The sequence below is a fragment of the Myotis nattereri genome (genome assembly GCF_964212035.1).
Source record: "Myotis nattereri genome assembly, chromosome: 13".
NCBI classification, from domain to species: Eukaryota; Metazoa; Chordata; class Mammalia; order Chiroptera; family Vespertilionidae; genus Myotis; species Myotis nattereri.
The window spans coordinates 45,071,764-45,090,924 of NC_138088.1; the positions used below are offsets into that span (position 1 = coordinate 45,071,764).

Sequence of the window (19,161 nt, forward strand, 5' to 3'; positions counted from 1 at the left end):
TTTCTATCTCTCTTTCCCTCTCTGAAATCAATAAAAATACATTAAATGACAACAAAAAACCCTGAACACTCAGGCTCAGGTGAACTTCCTTGGTTGGCAACACTTTGTATATGCCACATACCACTGCTGGGAGAATTAAACTGTCCCTGCGTCTTCACGGAGAAAGGACAACTGAAGTCTGTGCCTGGTTTCTCCGAGACTCTGCCCTATGTGACTTTTCCATTTGCTGATTTTAATCTGTATCCTTCACTCTAATAGACTATAAATATGAAAATAATAGCTTTTCTGGGCTCCATGAGTCCTTCTAGTGAACCACTGAACCTGAGCATCGTCTTGGGGAATCCCTGACACACATATGTTAACATGGGACAAGAGTAAAAATATTAAGTAATTTGTGCAAAAAATATTTAAGGGGCAATGAATTCCATAGTTGCTATTCTGCCCATTGTCAAATAACAGCATCTAATATAATTAGTTAAGGTAACGAAATTTATAAAATATCTATTTGACAGCAAAACTCAACTTTGATTCAATACCTCATCTCTTAAACAGTTTTGGTTGTTGTTGTTTTTCTAATCCACAATAAGCACAAACATTTCAAAATAGGTTAAAATAAATTTTTATTTAAACTTTTTATTAAATGTTAGAAGAAACTTATACACAATTAACAAATTTTGTATAAAACAATTGCCAATTTTTACCCAGTTGTAATTGTTTCTATGCAGAATTGCAAATTTTGTAGTGAAACAGGGTCTACAAAATATTTATTTTAGGAAGCTATCAAAATGCTAATCTTAGGCAAAATAATGTTTAAAACTGAAATCTATATACAAGTGAGTGAGGTCTCAAACACCCGTATTCTTTGTCCCAGTGACAAAGTAATGGAAAAATGAACATTAAACTGACTTGCTGAGGAAAAAATGAATAAGTATTCTGTAAACTTCTCAAAATCTTTATTACTTTCATAAGCAGTGCCATTACAAGGTATTGTTTATCATACTATGTACTCAAATGAAATGAATGCTAATCAAATTAACTTTCTAGAAATAAAAATCTGTTGCAAAGAGGCACGCCTTGTTGCAAGATATGTTAAAGAAGTTTTTATTATACTGAAGGCTTATGGTATGGGCCATAAGCCATTCAGGAGATAGTCTCCTCACATGGAATAACGGTAATTTATCCTGTTTAGAAGTGAGTAACAACTCTTTAGTAGTGTTGCTGGTAAAAAAAGAAAAAACAAACAAACAAACAAACAAAAAAAAACAAGTTCAAAATACGATGGCAACACACAAAAGTGACCGATAGTTTATAGTTTTGGTCTTTGTTTTAGGGGTACAGTCTGTATAGTTTAACAAAGACTGGCTTTGAATCTTCATTTCAAAAGTATACTTCCTTCCTGCCCTATTGATACCATCCCAGAGAGTCGAATCCAAACCATCAACTTAAAAAGGATATAGCTCAATGAAGGAAGTAGTAACTGATTTACATAAAAGATTAGGAAGCAAAATCATTGAAGTATTTGAAATCACAAGAAATTTAAAAATTCAGTACTTTGAAAATTTCCCCCTGAGCTATGGATGCTTTTTCTATATAGTTGCTAGTAAAACAGATACATTCTAGCATTCCAAGTTGTACTTATAAATATTATGATGCTTGGTGCTGAAAACAGATGTTATGTCTTAGCACAAAATGGCAGCAATAACGTTTCATAAAAATCTTTGGTGAGATGCAAGCCTGCAGAAGCCACCTTATTTTGTTTCTCTCCTCCCTCCTGATACTCTTAGAATCTTCAAGTAATTTTCAGAGGAGAAACCACAAGACCATAATGAAGGACCAGAAGACCATCCTGAAAAGAAATAAAAGTGTTTTGCAGTTATTTGAAATAGTTATGTAAATAATCAAATCAAAGATGGTTTGTTTTTCATAACCCAACACTAATGTGAAATTCTTTAAAGAATATAAAGGGTCCAAGATAAATAAACTTGTTTATTCACTCACCTCATCACCTACATTCCCTGTCAATATGCCTTTTAATAACTCTCAGGAGACAATTCTGAAACTACCAGGTATCCATAGTTAGCCCGAGTTGTTTATGGCTAAACAGTCCTCCAAAAAGAACGAAAAGAAATATGCCTTTCCTTCTACACAGACTAAACAGGCCATCCAGGCATTGGGCTTCCCTAAAAAAAGACTCAGTTATTAGCAAGCATCATGGATCTGCTAAATATTCATTTCCACGTAAGTGCAGCTCACTAATAGTATAAGTGGGAAAACTTTGGAACTCTTATCCATTAAATATATCATGTAGTTTACTTCTTCCTTAAAAACTGTTCAGTACAATTTAACTTTTGATATCTAGAGTCTTCATTATGAACAGTAATTATACTGGGTTGTAACACAGCGCTGTCCTCACTCAGGGGGTGTTGGAAAACTTAACCCTATACTAAATGACTCCAGATACTGTACTTCTGAGTCTTTTTATCTGCTTTTTTGGGTCTATCTCCTATCGTATTATCAGGTCCTAATTCTTTGTGTTCTTACCAAGGCTGCATCCAGCAAGCAATCCAACTTTTTAAGGTACTATTTCCTAATCTATTATGAAACTAGCTTAAAAAAAAAAAAAAAAAAAAAGAAAGAAAGACTCATTGGGAAAGTGTGCCACAAGCAATTGGCCTACTTTGAGCAACAAAGAAGAGGAGTGACGGAATGCATGCCTTGCATTTCCAATCCTGCTCTAGCTATAACTCTTTTTCTTCTTTGCTAAGCTTTTCCATGGCTCTACTTCCTTATTTCTCATTCACCGCTCAACTCATTGCAATCTGGTTTCTGTTCCTGGCAACTCTAATGAAAACTCACCAGAATTCTAGAAAAAGACTCACAAATTCAAATGCCCACAAGGGCCAGGAAAGTAACAAATGAACATGTAAGTTAAGCATGTAAGTCAATAAGGAATGTTGAGATCAGCAGTAAATCAGAGAACACATGCCTAGTTAAAGGGATTTAAATTCAAATAATTTAGAACACAAAATAAGTCAAATAAAGCATAATTCCATACCATGTTTGGCCCATGGAGCATCAGATCTGCTCTAGACCAATTAGCCTAATCAAAGTAAATGAATTTGTATTATAACACAAATAGAAAGATTCTATTAACATTTTTACATGAATACAAATTACATTTTAGATAAAAAATTTTTGCATAATTACATTTCAGAAAGAAAAACATTTGCAAAATAATATATTGATATGTAGAGATACAAAACTGAAAATACAGCTTACAAGCTATTTCAAAACCACAAAACTTCAACACATTATAAAATCACATTTTATCAGATTAGTTATAATTCAAATTTATATCTATATGTCCATTATACTTAAATTCCATATAAATGTATATTAATATATAAATATTATTTACTAGAGGCCCAGTACGTGAAATTCATGCACGGGTAGGGTCCCCAGGCCTGGCCAGCGATCACTTGGAGATTTCACATTATACAAAAATGTCCTTGCAGAAATATTTGCCCAGTGGTCTTCAAAGTTCTATTGTAGTATGAAGACAGAGAAAAAAGAGCAAAGGCCTCTAGAATCAAACTGCCTGCATTTTGAGCCGTGGCTCACTCACTAACTTACTGTGAGCAAGTTACTACATATCCTTTCTGTAACTTGGCTTCCTTCTATTTAATGAAAATAATTTATATTAAATATTAATTATATTTTATTTATTTTTTAAAAATATATTTTTATTGATTTTTTTTACAGAGAGGAAGGGAGAGGGATAGGGAGTTAGAAACATCGATGAGAGAGAAACATCGATCAGCTGCCTCCTGCACATCTCCTACTGGGGATGTGCCCACAACCCAGGCACATGCCCTTGACCGGAATCAAACCTGGGACCTTTCAGTCTGCAGGCTGACGCTCTATCCACTGAGCCAAACCGGTTTCGGCTATTAATTATATTTTATTTATTTTTTTAAAATATATTTTTATTGATTTTTTTTACAGAGAGGAAGGGAGAGGGAGAGGGAGTTAGAAACATCGATCAGCTGCCTCCTGCACACTCCCCACTGGGGATGTGCCCGCAACCAAGGTACACGCCCTTGACTGGAATCGAACCCGGCACCCTTGACTCTGCAGGCCAACGCTCTATGCACTGAGCCAAACCGGTCAGGGCATATATTAACTATATTTTAATAAAAAAATAAAATAGGAAGAAAAGAATACTTATGCCATAGAATTATGAGGAATAAAAGAGCTAATCCATATAAACCATTTAAAAAATTGCCCAACAGTTAGCATTCAATAAATTTTAGTTTATTACTTATAGTGCAGGTAATTTTAAGAAAGTTGTAGAATATTTATTAGAATTTTATTGATAACATGGAACTTTTTTTTTCATCAAATAACTTGCCTGTTAGACACTAAATATGATAAAGTCCAAGACCTACCTGCATTGCTGCATCACCTATAGCACGTCGAATTTCCCTTAGAGTTTGATATCGTTCCAACAAGTGATCACCACAAATGATATCTACCTACAGGCAGAGAAAGTATTAGATGCTTTACTGCTTAAAAAAAACCATATGAAAAAATTAGGAAAAATCAACATAATTATTTCCATACTACACTTAGCTGTTTTATTTTAGATGGATCAAACACTCTCAAGAAAGATGTTAGAAATTTTTTATAAGAGTAAATAATGAAAAGAGCATCAGAGGACATAGCAGGTAACAGCACAGGACAGCCAGTAATCAACATGATTTCCTCGAATCTCTGAGAACAAGTTAAATCACATTTGATGTATTTAGCATAATGTGCAGAAAAGTATATTTTTAAATAGTTCCAATATAAAATTATTAAGTGTATTAATGTTTAAAAGGGCAATCCTTATATATTTGAATAATTCTCTTAGAAGGTATATCTCATTTCCCAACAGTGGAAAGTCTAACAGTAAAGTATACATGAAGGGACCTTTTTTATGGATGGAATAATCTTAATGAGGTCTTCTTAGCCCTTTAGTAATGTCACAGCTCTAAGACAAATCTACTTTTATACAGAATACTCTAGAAAGAATATTGTTATACAGTTATATAGTATAATGTAATAAAATTTCAGTATACTTACTTGCTAAGATAGAAAAGCAAATTTTTAACTTCTCTCTCTTTCATTGAGTGCTCCTTTCCCACTGCCTTAAATGGGATCAGTTCCTCAACAGTCTTATTACTAATTTTATATATATCTTAATTTGCTCCATCTCCTAACATCCTTATTTGGTTTATGGCATGAAATTTCTCCTTGTCCTCTAAGCCAGAATATCACCTCTGATTCCAAAATTTCCTTTTCCTTTCTTCTCACATTCAATCAGTTACCATGTCCTGTTGCCTCCTAGCTCATAATACTTTTTTTTTTTTGCAAGATTTTATGGTTTTATTAACACAAATACAATGTGTGCACAATCTGTCTTTCAGCACTGTCTTCTCTTTTTATTTTGATCTGCCACAAATAACTTTAAAGGTAGTTCATCATTTAACAGTCCTCTAGTAACCATTCATTCCTGCTAGTAAATAACCATATATGAAGGTCAGATGTCTGCAAACAAAGCAAACATTTCCTACCTGGAACGAACTGGTTGAAAGATCAGCATAGCAGGCCAAGTGACTGGCTACACCAAGAATTTTACGTTAATGGTTAACTAGCTCCATGTTTTGCTTAAAATAGAAGTAACTCTTTTTACTTCTTTTGTATTTACAAGGTTTAATAATTTTAGACATAAGTTAACAAGTCTGCATATTTGACAATTCTGTTCCATTATTTTAACATTTTGGTGAAATGGTAATTTATGAATGTTACCAGTTGTATAGTACCTGAATAGAAAAGAAATTAACTACAGAGCCAAGAGCTGACAAAGAAAATTAAAGGTTGAACAAATTTTTTATCATTTTATTTCAAAATGCTAAAAGCCTTGAATTCTATGATATGAAGAAAAAAGTCACACTTTTACACAATATAACCAATTTAGAGCTCTGGCAACTAAATTTCTTAAAACACCAAATGTGAAACTTATAAATGGTAATTATGCTCTGATCAATATCTAGCCAGAGGATATAATCTATATCCTAGAAAAAGCGCTTTTGCATGCTATGTTAATTCTATAAAATCAGGTTCAAGTCTTATGATTTATGCTTTTAGAAACAATAGACTGTTATGGGATTGTTCACAATACTTTGTCCAGAAGTCTCTAAATAGCTATCTATTTTTAACCAAAAGACTAAGAATAACCTCAAATATGTTATGGCTACAACGTGAAAAACTTCAGATGCATGAGATAAGCCAGTATTATGTCAAGCTCGGTAAGAGAAGTCACATTTCATTGGATTTAATATATTTAATATATATTTAGTAGAATAGATATTGGTAGTAAAAACACCAGCAAAATTTGAGCCAGCTTTAAAATATCTATTAATTTACTAAAGAGCAAATAGACATTTTAAATAAAAATTATTCTGTGAAATTTTACACATGATGAACAAAAATCCCTTTTAAATTTGACTAATGAAACAGCAAAATTATATAAATGTGCATTTTCACTGGCCCACATTAGATCTATGAGTATAATTACACTTTATGTTAAAAAATACATTAGGATTGAGGTTTTCATTTTACAATAACAAGTATTATATAGTTAGAATAGGAAATACTCTCAATCCTTAAAAAAATGAATAGGGTCTATAATAGATAGGTATTTCACTTTTCTAGGTGTCTTATATATGATATCAATGGCAGGGAGAAATAGACAGTAAGTCAAATGTGATTGAAGCTGGCATGGGAACGCTGAGTACCAGTATCAGTTGGCATATACAATATCTACAATATCATAAGACAAAAGCCACTGCATGAAATCCTAGAGACAATTCTTTCTAAGGTAATCTCACATCTTTACCTGTCCTTTTACACAAATGTACTCTACCTGACAAGCTGGATCAAGATCCATTTTTCTTCTGAGAAATTTTTCTACATGCCCAATAGTTGCTTCTCCTGAAACTCGGACAAACTTCTTTTCCAATGGCTACAAAAAATAAATGCATGAGTAAACAAATATTTTCAGATTAAGTATACATAAATGTATAAACCCTAAAGCAGATTTTATAGCAAAGATGATTCAACAGATTTATGAAAATTACTACAAAATTTGTGTTAGTTTATCTATCAAAGAAAAAAACAACTTTCTGTTTAATTTTCCCCCTCTGAAAGGTATATTAACAATTTTTTAATAGAAAGGTTTACTGGTTTATTTTACTACCTCATCAACAATAAAACGTAAAGGGAAATTTATTGACAGAGTGACATTAAATGTCTAAAACCAGGTGTCTTCAACAAAAAGATTCTAAGGAAAAAAAAGATGAAGGCGAAACTGCTAGACTAAAAAAAGATGTAAGGGTTATAAATAAGAGATATATCAACCAATCACTAGTATAAGGTATGAATCTTATTTGGATACTGATTTACACTAATCTATAAAACAATTTTATTTATTTATTTATTTATTTATTTTTAATATATTTTATTGATTTTTTACAGAGAGGAAGGGAGAGAGATAGAGAGCCAGAAACATCGATGAGAGAGAAACATCGATCAGCTGCCTCCTGCACATCTCCTACTGGGGATATGCCCGCAACCCAGGTACATGCCCTTGACCGGAATCGAACCTGGGACCCTTCAGTCCGCAGGCCGACGCTCTATCCACTGAGTCAAACCAGTTTCGGCTCTATAAAACAATTTTAATGAGACAATGTAGGAAATTTAAATAGAATGTGGATATTTGATTATGGTATTACTATTAATTTTTAAAATATTAGTATCATTATTATGTTTGTCAAAAGTTCTTATCTTTTAGAAACAAACTGAATTATACACTGAGATATAGTCTGGGATTTGCTTCAAAATATATGAGAATAAGAGAAGTGGTGAAGGCATGGATGAAATGAGATTGGCCATAAGTTTATAATGATTTGAGTGATGTGTACATGGGTATTAATTATACTACTAGCGGGCTAATGCATGAAAACTCATGCAAGGGGCTTGGCCCCCACCGCTGCGGCGGCTGCCCCGGCCCTCGCAGCCCCAGCTTCATCCGGAAGGTCATCCGGTCTAATTAGCATATTATGCTTTTATTATTATAGATTCTGTCTACTTTTGTATGTTTGAAATTTTCTGTAATAAAGAACTTTCTTTTGTAAGTGGAAAATAAAAAGATTAACATCTAGACATACATAGCTGGAATCTGGTCTGAGGTAACAGATGGAAAGACATAGAAACTAATACTTATCCAGTCACTCTCTTTGAGGACATTTTAAGGATTCTATCTAATGCAAATGAAAAGTCGAGGTAATCTGAACTAAAAAACTTGAGCAGTGTTTTTCTGGCACTAGCAGAGAGGGTGCCCAGAATGGCTACCAAGAGAATCTAGGCAGGTGAGGCATATGTTTTTTTTCCCTATGACAGTGCTCAGCTTTCTTTTCTTTTAATATCATTTTGTTGATTTCAGAGAGGAAGAAAGAGGGAAAGAGAAACATCAATCAGCTGCCTCCTGCATGCCCCCTGCTGGGGATCGAGCCCACAACCGGGCATGTGCCCAGACAGGGAATTGAACTGGCAACCTCTCATTGCACAGGCGGATGTCCCAACCAACTGGGCCACACCAGCCAGGGCTGTAGTTTGGTTTCTGGAGACCTTCCCTGACAATAGAGCTATCCCTTATTACCTTAATGTAGCAGATAGTACAGATGTTAAGTGCAGGTATTCCAAAGACAGGCTGACTACCTGGGTTTAAACCCTGGTTCTGTAATTTTCTAGCTATAAATCTTTGGGTAAGTTGTTGAACCTTTCTGCGCCTCCATGTTCCCATTTGTAAATAGGGATAATGGCTCTATCTCATAGAATTATCATGAGGAAAGTAATATGATGTATGTAACAATTCCTGGCAGTGTTTTTCAGGCACTAGCAGAGAGGGTGCCCAGAATAGGAAGCATTTAAGAGTTATTGCTAATGAAGGATCATATATTGCACTTTATTGTCATATTTCTGTCATCTCCTTTAATCTAGAATAGTTCTGACACTGTATTTTTATGTTTCATGATACTGCATTTTTGTAACTTTTTTTGGTATGATACATGGTCATTAAAAAAAGATATTTTTTAAGAATACGGAAATATTTACAAATGAAGTAGCAAAATGATAGGGATTTGTTACAGAATAATACCAGAAGGAAGGTAAGTAGATGGAGGTATATGACATTAAATTGGTCATAGTTTATTGGTAAAGCTAGGTGATGCATTCATGAAAGTTTTATTTTACCTACTTTTCAGTATGTTAAGATATTTGCATGATTAAAAGCTTAAAAACTTTTCTAAACTAAATTACTGCTTTTAAATTGAACAAATAGGTTTATAATTTTCATGCTATAGAAAATACATGGTGAAAAGTTTAATAACCAGGAATCATTCTAGTCAGATATATTTATTTGAATTCAAAGATAAGATATAAACACATCTTTTTAGGTAGTAGAGAATACTGAGTTAAAATATCAAAATCTGTAACTAGAACTCCACTATAAATATAGGATTAAAAGAAAAACAATAAGCTTGCCAAGTTACAAGTTGGGGCAAGTTAACTTGAGCTAAAAATGTTACATGCAAATGAAATTTTAAGCTCATACTTAACTCTAAATGCCAACTATGTAAAAAATGCTTTGAAACATTTTTTATCACCAAATTAAGATAACATTTATCTTTAGACTTTTGAAAGTTACTCACTTATTCTTCCTTAGACTACAGTCTGAATTAATAACAATTTCCTACTTAGTAACTATTTTCTCATAAACCTATTGTGAGAGCATTACTGAATGTACTTCATATTTCAAAAACTTTTAATTATAAAACACTCTTTATTGCAACTGAAGACAATCACCATACGATTGCATATCTGATTCTTAAACTTGTTACAGGGTCCTCTTGTAAAGTAAATGAAAAATAAAAGTAAAATACCTTAAAATGTCCTGTGCCTTCATTAGCACTGAAAAATTAAAGCAAAATTAATCAATAAAATACTTTAAACTATATGTTTAACCACCTAACACAGAAAAATAACATTAATATAAACATTTAAAGAACATCACTTTAATTTTAAAAAGCATGGATACCTAACCCTGTAGGATAGAAACAAATGTAGTTAATTGTCATTTCTGCCACCTAGTGGTAAAAAAAGGCAGTGGTATTTTATACTACTTTGTTTTTGTTTTGTTTTTTAAATATTTTTATTGATTTCAGAGAGAAAGGGAAAGGGAGATAGAAACATAAATGAGAGAGAATCATTGATCAGCTGCCTCCTTCATGCCCCTCACTGGGGATCAAGCCCACAACCTGGGCATGTGCCTTGACCAGGAATTGAACTGTGACCGCCTAGTTCAGTGATGGCGAACCTATGACACGTGCGTCAGAGGTGACACGCAAACTCATTTTTTTGGTTGATTTTTCTTTGTTAAATGGCATTTAAATATATAAAATAAATATCAAAAATATAACTCTTTGTTTTACTATGGTTGCAGATATCAAAAAATTTCTATATGTGACACGGCACCAGAGTTAAGTTAGGGTTTTTCAAAATGCTGACATGCCGAGCTCAAAAGGTTCGCCATCACTGGCCTAGTTCATAGGTTGACACTCAACCTGAGCCACACTGGCGGGGCTATACTACTTCGTATATTTCCAGAAGTTAAAATGATATTCTTTTTTTCTTTCCTTTCTTTTTATTTATTTATTTATTTTTGTTGTTGCCCTTTATTGAAAAACCCATTCCATTATCTCTGTGTTTCTTTTCTGGCAAAGCTGTTGGAACATGCAATAGTATCTTATAGGAGTTTCCAATTTCAGAACTACTAAAGTTGTTAGATTTGGACATATCAAAACTGTCTTATTATATGTCCTTGCACTGGATCTGGCTAGTAATGCAGCTTTGCATGGTGCATCAACAGCTTTGGGGAAGTCATGGTTATTTATTAGAAATCTTAACTTTTTAGGATATCTACATATATAAAAGGCTAATATGCTAAGTGTCCAATTGTCCGACTGGTCGCTATAACGTGCGCTGACCACCAAGGGGCAGACGCTTAACACAGGAGCTGCTGAGCTACAGTGACTTGGCAGCGGTGGTTCTCGGGTGGCACACCCTGAAACCAGAGAGGAGGGAGCCCGATTCCTCGTGGGGCTGTGTGATTCCACCTTCAGCTGTGGGTTATGTTGTTGCTGGGGAACTGTTGACTCTGAATCTATTTTTCTGCACACTTGTGTTTGCTTCCCACACCCTGTACAGCAGCAACTTTGCAGAGTGCCCTCTCGCATGTGGCTCGCGAGCCGCAGTTTGCTGACCACTGTCCTAGTACGTTGAGTTGATGCTCAACCACTGAGCCACACCATCCAGGCCATTTGAAGTTTTTAAATGGGCAAAAACAATTCTATATATTGCTTGGGAATAGATACACTGGCAAATACATAAAAAATGCAGGGGAATGACAAGCATTACTTTTAGGAGTGTGGTTATCAAACTCTAAGGGAAAGTAGAGTGAACAGGAACAGGTAGCCAAGAGGCTTCTGCCATCTTAGCATTATTTCTTTTATTTTTATTTTTAAAATATATTTTATTGATTGTTTTACAGAGAGGAAGGATGAGGGATAGAGAGTTAGAAACATCCATGAGAGAGAAACATCGATCAGCTGCCTCCTGCACACCCCCTACTGGGGATATGCCCGCAACCAAGGTACATGCCCTTGACCGGAATCAAACCTGGGACCATTCAGTCTGCAGGCCGACGCTCTATCCACTGAGCCAAACTCGTTAGGGCATGGTTTATTTCTTAAGTCCGATGGTGGAGATACAAGTGGGTATTAGATCTTTTTCTAAGTCTTAAATATTTCATAAATAATTTTTAAAAGGAAATCAGAAAAATTTGATTTTACTTAAGTTCAGGATGATTTCATAACAGTTGGGACTTTAAACATTTTTTATTTTAAGGTTAAGAGGTAGAAAGGTTTAGGGTACTCACCCAATGAATTCTAGTAATAAAGACATATCAAGTTCAGGTGGAATCCGAAACACTGATTCTAAGGCTTTTTTAGATCTTCCTTTGCTTGATGGGACTGGCTGTGGAACAGCTATTTGATAGCCAAACAAAAAAGCTGAGTTAGAATAAAAATTTCATAAATTGAGATCTCTGAAAAGTAATTGCACAGGTATTATAACTATGTTAACTACAAGATCATAAAGAACTCAATCTATAGCCAGTGAAATTAGAGGCAAGCCTGGGGACCAATCCACAATGGAAGGCAGACATGTGGCGGCTGGTTTATCAGGAGCAGAGAGAGAGAACTCATTGTAACAGCAACAGTTGTAAATAACCCTAAACAAGCACTATGTGCCAGGAGGCTCAGGACTCATTCATGCTCAGCACTTTATATACATCATTTCATTTAATCCTTGTTATAATTCCATGGCATGGATACTATTGCTACTTTTTTTTTTAACTGTAAAGAAACAGATTACCGTTTAGTGAGATTAGGCAATTTGCCTAAAGTCATCCACATAGTAAGTGGAAGAACCCGGACTTAAACTCAAATCCACCTCACTTCCATACTGTGACATTACCATCATCATTCAAACTAATGTTTGAGCAGTTACTATGTTCCAGGCACTGTTTTAAGTGCTTTGTATTGAGGAAACTGAGACACTGAAGTAATTTGCCAAAGTCATACAGCTCACATGGTAGAGTTAGGATTAAACTCAGACAATTCAGCTCCAGAGCCTGTACTTTTTAATTCTTATAAATAATTAAATTGGATTATACCATATCATTACGTTTAAAATGTTTCTCTCTTTGATCATAAAATAACCTGCTATCATTACAGTGTTCTTTAATGTATACATACATGGTAGTATACACCCAAACTTACCAGGTTTAGGTACTTCTAGACCTCTTTCTTTATAGAAATCATGCATTTGCTTTTTTTCTCCTAAAAAAATGATAAAACACAGACTAAATTACACTTTAAATGTAACTAGTAGAGTCAGTAGAGATTCTGGGATTCATAACTATGTAATAAAATAAACTTACTTTCCTCTAGATCGATCACTAATTTGTACACTATGTCTTGTAACTGCCGGTCCAACCTAATAAAAGGAAAGGATGGAGAATACCTCAGAATTCAGAAAAATGTATTTTGGTACAGAGTGAATGATGCTTTGTAAGTACTGTTTTCTCTTGGGAGTGGGTATCTCCTTTCTTAGAGGTGAGTTACTTTTAAGTCACACTCATGGCTCATCTAAGAGAACCTCAAGGAATTATATGTAATCATAATTATAAGTAATCAAAGATTCTTCAACAGTTTGCTAAATTGTTCCATGTGTGCTGTTTTTATTCCCTTGATAAGAATGTAAGCTTAAAGGCAGATACTGTATTTTGAACTTCTGTGTATCATCTGCAAAGCACTCGTCTATGGAGGTAGTGAAAACGTCATAGTATTTGCTGAACAAACTAAGGCAATCCACGTTTGGTATTTTTCTTTCCTTAGGAAACTGATCATGAACTGAAAATCTGATTAACAAGCCACAATGACCTATGACAGATAGGCTATTCTAAAGAGGCCAGTTTTTTTCAGGTATCACTTTTAGAAAGTAGAATTCTAAATATACTGAAAATGACAAGCCTAAACTGGCCTCATTAACTCGAGTGATGCAATTAAAATCTTCAGGAAAAAAATTCCCGTGCTTCCTTTTTTTAAAAAATTAAGTCCCCAGCAGATATCACAGTGCCTGGTACACAGTAAGTACTCTATATATGTGTTTCTTTAAAGAATAGATATTTTCCTTTCTTCTAATTTTGCAATGGGTCAAGAATATATTCCCCAAAACACAACTTCAAGCTTTTAGAAAAAGTATACTTAAAAATATAAATTGCACTTATATATTCCTCTTACCTTATGTTATAAAGCGGTTGTGTCTGATGGACTACTATGTTGCATTTTGGACATCTGTTGCTATAGTAAAAATGTCTTACAATGCAGCTTTTACAAACTGTTGAAAAAGAAAATGTTTACATTAGGATGCTTTCAAGACATTTCGAAATTTGAATATATGATTCAGAAATGTGGACAATATGCTTACACGTATGGAGACATTCTGTAATGGTAGTTGCATCTATGAAGTAACCTTTGCAGATGGAACACAAGATGTACGGGGTCAGCTCAGAGAGATTAATCAGGCGCTGCAAATGCAATGGAGATAGTTTTAAAATACAAGTCCTTGCCTTCTCAATTTTTGTTTATTGGTTTCAGGGGGAGAGAAACATAGATTTGTTGTTCCACTTATTTATACATTCACTGACTGCTTCTTGTATGAGCCCTGACCGAACTCTAACCGCAAACCTGGGCATAGCGCGAGGACACCCTAACCAACTGAGTTACCTGGCGAGGGCCTACCTTCTTAAATTTTAAAACCATCATCCCACAATTTCCTTATAACCAATATGTAACTTACTTTGCAACATAAAAACATGTTACAGTACCTCCAACCCTTCAAAGGGCTGCAAGTTACAATAACACGATATAAACCAATGTTTCAAATACACCCCGTTCCTTTGGATATACCGTGTTTTGCCGGATGAGGGGCATTTTACTTTATGAGTTACTTTACACATGGGCAAACTTTCCAGATACGGAGGTTTGAGTTTAACACAGTAATTCTGATTGGCTAGGTGCACTATTACCCAACATGAAGAAGTATGCGCTACCACATTAAAAAACAACAAAAAAAATCTCCTTAATAAGAGACTGGCTAGGTGGCGAAGTGTTTGCCCGGACTGGAGCTCCTGGGTGGCAGGAGCGGGGTATCCTGGGCGCACACCCGCTTGGCACGCAGTAGCTTCAATCATTAGAGAACCAGTAAGTCGGGCCCGCCGAGCCTAAGTGACCTGCGGGAACCTCACAAAATGACTCCGCGAGGAATCGGGGCGGGAAAGGCCACTCCGCGCCACGTGCCCAGGCGGGCAAGGCAAGGGCGGGTGGAGGTCGACGCCAGTGCCCACGGCTGCAGGGCGAGCAGAGGGCTCGGCCGGGGCGAGCAGGGGGCTCGCGGGAGGCCGCGGCGCGGGCCCCTGGGTTGTAAATACCTCTTCCTCATCCTCGGATTCCGGCCGGCACCCCTCCAGCCGCAGCGAGAAGTGGCTCATCTCTTCCTCCTCCTCCTCCTCTTCTTCCTCCAGCTCCTCATCCTCTTCCAACTCCTCGTCCTCGTCCTCGAAGCGGCCCCTCAAGCGGCCCAGGCTGCGCTCCGGCTCCAGCTCCGGGGGCCGGGAGCCCGAGCAGCCCGGAGCCCCCTCCTCGGGCAAAGGCGGCGGATCCTCTTCACCCGCTGCGGGCGCCGGGGTGAGGGCAGGAGGGGAGATGGGCGATGGGGGCGGCACGGCTGCTGCTCCCTCCGCCTTGGCAGCGGCCGCGTTAGCCCTCGTCAGCACCGGGACCCCCTCCATGCCCAGGTCAGACACCAGGCGAGCAGCGACCAGGCGGCTGGATAGCGCGGGAGTTGCTCCAGCCGCCTCTGCAGCCGTGCGCAGGCGCGGAGACCTGCAGGGCCCGCTGGGAAATGTGGTCCACGGAGCCTCACCTAAGCCAGGGCGTGGGCGGAGCCGCTCAGGTGTATGGGGCGGGGCTTGCAGGCCGCATCTGAACGCGTTAAGCGCCAAGCCTGTTCTGTCTTCCTTTCTGGAAAGTATAGTGACAAGTCACCGGCGATGGACATGGCGCTTAACGTGTTTAAGAGAGTTGTAAACTAATTTTTCTTTTGAAAGGCTGGCGCTCTCTTCACTGCCTTTTAAAAACGGCTGAATTGGTACCCTTTCAGACAGCAATATTTTGTCAGCATGACTGATCACAGAGCACTATATCCTTATACACTAGCAGTGTATATATAGTTATACACTAGCACATGAACAATTTGGTACTTTGTTTGACACCTCTAGGAAACCAATACACAACCCAGATATTCTTCACTAGGTGAAAAAATAACCCTGCCGATGTGGCTCTGTGACTGAGCGCTGACCTATGAACCAGGAGGTCCCCGGTTCGATTCCCCATCAGGGCACAGGCCCAGGTTTCGGGCTTGATCCCCAGTGTGAGGTGTGCAAGAGGCAGCCAATCAATGATTCTCACTCATCACTGATTTTTTTTCACATATTTTTATTTTTTTATTCTTTTCCTTTTTCTCTTTTTCATCATTGATGTTTCTTTCTTCCCCTCTCCCTTCCTCTCTCAAATAAGAAAATATTTTTTTAAATATATTTTTATTGATTTTTTACAGAGAGGAAGGGAGAGAGATAGAGAGTCAGAAACATCCATGAGAGAGAAACATCGATCAGCTGCCTCCTGCACATCTCCCACTGGGGATGTGACCGCAACCCAGGTACATGCCCTTGACCAGAATCGAACCCGGGACCTTTCAGTTCGCAGGCCGATGCTCTATCCACTGAGCCAAACCGGTTTTGGCAAGAAAATATTTTTAAAAAACAGATGCAACATTGGAAATCCTATATAATAAAAGCCTAATATGCTAATTGTCCAACCCTTCTTTCGACCACTTGCTATGATGCACAGTAACCACCAGGGGGCAGACACTCAGAGAGGTAGGTTAGCTTGTTGCTGGGGTCTGGCCAATTGGGACTGGGCCAGATGGGCCCGGACACGCTCTCGAGCCCTCCCGTAGTTCCTCCCTGGCCCCGATCGTGCACTGGTGGGGTCCCTCAGCCTGGCCTGTGCCCTCTTGCAATCTGGGACCCCTCAGGGGATGTCGCAGAGCTGGTTTCGGCCGGATCCCTGCAGGCCAGGCCAAGGGACCTCACCGGTGCACGAATCTGTACACCAGGCCTCTAGTTAAATAATAATGAATCTCAAAGGCATTATGCTGAGTGAAACAAGCTGGTCTCAAGAATTATACATATTGCATAATTCCATTTTTATGACATTCTGGAAAGGTTGAAACTTTAGGGACAGAAAAGATCAATGGGGTTAGAGATGGGCGAAGGATTTGATTCCAAAGAGCCAGCATGAGGGAGTTTTCAGAGTGATGGAATGGTTCTTTATCCTGAGAGTGGAGGTGGTTACACAAATCTATGTGTTGAAATTCACAGAACTGCACGCAAAAAAAAAAAAAAAAAAAGATCCAATTTTACTCTATATAAATTAAGTGATGATGATAAACCATTCCCACCTATCAGAATGGCAAAAAAATTAAAAAGTAACAAAACATTCTGGTGATGAGACTGTGAGTAAACAGTCACTTTTGTACACTGCTGATAGGATTGCTAATTGGTAGAAATCTTAAGGAGGACAGTTTGGAAATGTCTGAGAAAACGTGCATAATTTATCTTTTTTTAAAAAATATATTTTATTGATTTTTTACAGAGAGAAAGGGAGAGGGATAGAGAGTTAGAAACATCGATGAGAGAGAAACATCGATCAGCTGCCTCCTGCACATCTCCTACTGGGGATGTGCCTGCAACCAAGGTACATGCCCTTGACCAGAATTGAACCTGGGACCTTTCAGTCCGCAGGCCGACGCTCTATCCACTGAGCCAAACCGGTTAGGCCATAATTTATCTATTTTAAAATATGTTTTTTTTTTTTTTTTTTTTTAGAGAGAGAGAGAGGAAGGGAGAAGGATAGCAAGATAGAAACACCGAAGAGAGAAAAACATCAATCAGCTGCCTCCTGTACAAACCCCACTGGGGATCAAGCCCATAACCAGGGCATGTGTGCTGACGAGGAATCGAACCATGACCTCTTGGTCCATGGGTCAATGCTCAACCACTGAGCCACACTTCTGGGCAGCATTTATTTTTTGATCTACCAATCACTCATGTAGGATTTATTCTGAAGATATAATCCAAAAATACAAAAATACATATGCAAAAGCTTGTTCACTACAACACTGTAATTGCACAATACTGGAAACCAGCTAAATGCCCATGCATGGGAGAGTAAATGAATAAACAAGTGAATATCCACAAGATGGAGTACTATGCAGCTCTAACGTAAAGATCTGTAAAAACGGTGAAAGCCTGAGGACATGTGTGTGCACATGTGTGCCTGTGGGTTAGCAAACAGAGTAATGAATCCCTTTTGGGGCATCCCTCACCTTTTCCCAATACTGGGCTTCAGCCACTCCCTCTGGGTATATACATCAGCCAAAGTAAATGATATCCACAGATACAAATTCATGGAGAAAATTAATGAGATGCAGAAGGAGGTGCAACTCCCATTAAAGTAAGAAAGTGAACAACCTAGACTAGAGAAACAGATAAAATACATCAGATAGAAAGGTAATTTAAGTAAGGTAATACATATCCTCAAAGAAAAAAAAAAAGAGCCCTGGTTGGTATTCTCAGCAGTTAGAGCATCCAAGGGTCTAGGACAGGGGTGGGCAACCCCTGGCGCGCGTGCCAAACATGGCACGCCAGTAACTTTTGCTGGCACACGTTATAATCTTCCATTTACAATTTTTGTGAACATTTGAATGACTTAAATGTTAAATTACAAGGAACTGGCAAGACACTTGATGTTATGTTTGGTTACATAAAGGCTTTTGAAAAGAAACTGGAAGTCTTTAAGAGGGATGTGGATGGTGAGAGATTTATATATTTCCCTAAATTCAAGAGGCACATCAAAGACCTCCCAAAAGATGACAGAACAGACTGTCAAAGCATTCAAAAGCTGTTTTTAAGCATCATCGAGTCAACTATTGAGCAGTTCTTCTCAAGATTTGCGAAATTCAGAGAACTGGAAGAGGCAGCAAAAATTCATGAGGTTTCCAGACAGCAAGAAACTGGAGGAACTAAACTTACAAATGTTTTCATGGATAGACATGGCTGACTTTGAAATGCAGTTGATTGAATTTCAGAGTAGCTCAATTTGGAAGCAGAAATTTATTGACCTTAGAGTTGACTTGGAAAACATTGAAAAAAAAGCGATTAGAGAAAGGAGTACCAGAGAGAAGTGTTGAAAATGAACTATTGAGGACTTGGAATGCCATTCCAGAAAATTTTTTCTGTTTAAAAAACTTTGC

The 19,161-nt window shown here is 37.3% G+C and overlaps 1 protein-coding gene across 1 annotated transcript; it reads right to left on the reverse strand.

The window, feature by feature from the left end:
- Positions 1 to 604: 604 nt before the first annotated feature.
- Positions 605 to 15,638, reverse strand: PCGF6 (polycomb group ring finger 6). The gene is made up of 11 exons (XM_081104641.1): positions 15,215 to 15,638; positions 14,212 to 14,311; positions 14,025 to 14,121; positions 13,163 to 13,218; positions 13,002 to 13,061; positions 12,098 to 12,206; positions 10,044 to 10,071; positions 6,968 to 7,066; positions 4,449 to 4,535; positions 3,056 to 3,100; positions 605 to 1,846 (listed from the first exon to the last, which is right to left on the reverse strand). The coding sequence occupies exons 1-11, from the start codon at positions 15,572 to 15,574 to the stop codon at positions 1,790 to 1,792; spliced, it is 1,098 nt and encodes a 365-aa protein (XP_080960767.1). The 5' UTR covers positions 15,575 to 15,638; the 3' UTR covers positions 605 to 1,789.
- Between the last annotated feature and the right edge of the window lie 3,523 nt (positions 15,639 to 19,161).